A 3,527-nucleotide genomic window follows, 5' to 3' on the forward strand; every position below is an offset into this window, starting at 1 on the left:
ACAGCAGTTGAAAGCAGAACAAGTTGAAAGAGACACTGTGCTGCTAACTAGTAAACTGTGCATGAGGCTCTAGTGAGAGGACAGAGATTCCACTCATGAAGCTGGGAAGCAAGGGGAAGAGATTTGGGTTGTTTGAACCTAGAAAACTTTGAAAAAGACCTCGTAGATCTAGCACTCAGAACTCTGAGCAGAAGATAACGGTAAACTGGTGCTGGGAAGTTGGAACTTTGGTAGATGGCTCAAACAGCTGGGACTTAGAACCCGGAGAGTAAGTCCCTGGCTAGCTATGACAATGAAGTTGGTTTGGGGGAGTAGTTAAAAAAGAAGAGTCTGAAAGCAACCACCACTACCATGTTGAAAGCTGTTATTGAGGCAACACTGAAATGAACAACAAACAAAACAGCTTCCCAGCTTTCAGTCTTCCTTTTACCAGACCGCTATAGGGCAAGGGCTGGCCAAGCAGGAGTGTTGTTTGTAGGGATTACAGAGCAGAGTACAAAAGGGGAAGAAGTTTTATAAGTAAGAGACAGCACCTTAAAAACTGGTATACCATCCCTGAGCCATGTCTTTGCTCAGTAAATATAAAGAGAAGAATTTCAGAAAAAATAAACCTTCAAATAGCTGAAAATAACAAAGAGTACGTAGAAACATGCTAGGGATTACCTTTTTTTTTTTTTTTTTAATACCAAATACTTTTGATTCTGACAGAGAATAGATCTGTGAGCTTTTCTCCCAATGGTTTCCTGAAGACATGCACTGACATTTCTACTGCAGGAGGCTAAATCTTAACACAAGAGAATTTTTCTTTCTTAGGGTTTGGGTTTAATTCCTGGAATTCGCACTGACTGCTCTGATTTCACAGACTGAGTCTGAACTCTTTGTCTTCCCCTCTGAGACTGCGTCTGAACTCTTTGTCCTCTTTGCTGAAATTGAGTTTGAACTCTTTGTTCTCCTTGCTGAGGTTGAGCCTCAACTTTTTGTTCTCCTTGCTGAGGTTGAGTCTCAACTTTTTGTGCACGTTGCTGAGGTTGAGTCTGAGACATTTGTTCTGTTTGCTGAGGTTGAGTCAGAGGCTTTTTCTTTTCTTTTTTAGACTTCTTACAGCAAAAGAAGATACAACAAAAAAGTAAAAGAAACAACAAAATAAACAACAAAGGTAACAGGTAAAACCTTTTGTCAGTTTTCTGAGGGGGTACGCCGCTGTCAATGCTACCTCCGGCACCTTTACTCAGACAGTTTGGTGGGGCCCATCCGTATTTACAGTGGCACTGATGTTTGTTGTTGCAGACCCCCCTCATGTTGCAGGTCTGAGCCGAACAATGACTTTTCAAAAGAGACATTTGGACACACTTTCTGTGGATGCAGATATTTCCTGGACCACATTCTGTACCATCTTTCACTTCACCAATATCAGGTATGGTCATCCCAAAATGATAGTCAGTACCCCAGCAGGAGATGCCATTGAAGTGAAGAAAGTGTACAGTAGAATGCTCTCTCAGAGCAGGAATTTCTGTCACATTTTCGCACTGAATTCTCCCACACAGTATATCAGAGGTAGCACATTTCACATATACAGAACGATTTATACCACAATGACCAAACCGATCACCTTGGGTGTTCATTTCTTTGTAGCATCTCTGATTTGCACTTTTTGCTCCTTTCCCAAAAATTTCCTTACACTGTTCATTGCGGTTATTGCATCTCTTTTCATAGCAGTAGCCCTCTTCCAAGCATGGACTCCCATCCTGCACATACAAATCTTGAGGGCACTGATGGGATGTTCCAGTGCACCATTCTGGAAGATCACATTCATTGATCTGCTGTCTACACAGTTCCCCCGATGGCAAAAACTTGCAGTCTTTACAACAAAGCCCAAAAGCACAACGAGCCCCAGGACTCAGCACGCAGTTTGCTAGGCAACAGGGATCTTTTGCACAATACTTGAAGGATCCACAGTCACATTGCTCTCCTTCTTCAACCACACCATTCCCACAACGCTTCCTTATAAGGATGTTTCCTGTCTGTGGATTGTCACGCATACATTTCCCATTGTCTATAATGGTTTTCCACCAATAAGCATAACTACAGTTACTAAATCTGGTTGATGGAATTTTTCGGGGATTCATTAAGCATGAATTTTGCCCACATGTACACGTATCTTTGTCATGATTCATACCCATACTATGACCAAGTTCATGGGCCACATAGCTTGCAAAGTCTTTCAAAGTTAAATTAAGGAAGGAAACAACTCCACAATTATAGCCCATTTTACATATTCCCCCGAGGAATGATAAACCAGGTAATCCTCTTAATGCCTGATTCATATAAAGGTGTGCAACATTATATGGTAGCCGGGGAGAAAGGTTTTTGACCGTCCATTGACAAAAGTCTCTAAGAGAATTCTTTACATCATTTACTACAATAAAGTTTTTTTCAGTCCAGATCTCAATACCAAACAATAACAAATTAACACCCAATGCATCATAAATGGAATCTACTACATTGACAACATTGTATAAATCCTCCTGCAACTTTGATGTATTCCTTTCGTAATGAAGGTATAGGGTATGGTCCACAACCACTGTATATGTAACAAACCACACATGGGTCCACCAGTCCTCATAAGCACTTTGCTTCAGAGTTAAATTAGAGATATCTTGAAACTCCAATTGATGTGCTATTTCGTCTTGCATAAAGCCAAATCTCATGGATGGGAATTGTGTCTCATCATTGTCCATCTTATATACTAGATGTTCAGATGTGGCAGAAAACATTATGGGCTTGATTTCATAAGAATTATCATTTATCTGTAGCATTCCTCGAAAGCCCCCAAAACAGGTACTGAGGGCTACCAGAGAATCCAGGTCCCCCTCCACATAACCATGATAGTAGCAGTCCTTCTGGATAAAAGGCTGGTCCTCAAGAAGTGCACCCTGGTCTGTGTAGGTGAACACAGACATGTGTCTGGATAGCAGAAACTTCTTGACCTTCATGTGCACTATATGGCTTTGGCCTCCAAAGTACAAGCCATAAGAAAGCCACCCTGGAGCATTCATGCCTCTGCTGGTACCAGTTAGCTTCAAGGGAATCACTACTTCTGGGGAGTGCTCAGCCTGGGTTTTTCCAGAAAAGGACAGCAATACCCCAAGCCAGGGCAGCAGGACAGTGATTTTCAGGTGCAACAAGTCTTCACTCATAGTCATTATGGAGGACTCATCATGGAGCCATTGGCCCAGGAGAGAAGACCAGGCTGGGAGTTACAGGTGGTCTGGCTCCTTTTTGAGCTTGTCAGTGTGCAGTACTAAGCCTTAGGGTATGTCTTCTGGCAGAGTTGAATCATCAGAGCTGTAACACTATAGTAAAATAAAAAACAGCATGTAGATGGTAGTAGTTATGACGGGGTCCATTGGGGGGAGAAAGAGAAAAGCATTGGATAAAAGTGATCAGTATTTGGATCAACATATGACTCAAGGAACTTTCTAGGATTTGATCTTAAACACTGATATGCAAAGTAAGACTGGGGACAT

General features: G+C 41.9%; 1 protein-coding gene across 1 annotated transcript; it reads right to left on the reverse strand.

Moving 5' to 3' along the window:
- Positions 1 to 809: 809 nt before the first annotated feature.
- Positions 810 to 3,242, reverse strand: LOC126064650 (disintegrin and metalloproteinase domain-containing protein 29-like). The gene has a single exon (XM_049863825.1). The coding sequence runs from the start codon at positions 3,201 to 3,203 to the stop codon at positions 810 to 812; it is 2,394 nt and encodes a 797-aa protein (XP_049719782.1). The 5' UTR covers positions 3,204 to 3,242.
- Positions 3,243 to 3,527: the final 285 nt, after the last annotated feature.

This window comes from Elephas maximus, chromosome 21 (assembly GCF_024166365.1).
Source record: "Elephas maximus indicus isolate mEleMax1 chromosome 21, mEleMax1 primary haplotype, whole genome shotgun sequence".
Classification (NCBI taxonomy): domain Eukaryota; kingdom Metazoa; phylum Chordata; class Mammalia; order Proboscidea; family Elephantidae; genus Elephas; species Elephas maximus.

Excerpts from the sequence above, each read along its gene's own strand:
- LOC126064650 (XM_049863825.1), bottom strand. The coding sequence starts at position 3,203 with ATGACTATGAGTGAAGACTTGTTGCACCTGAAAATCACTGTCCTGCTG.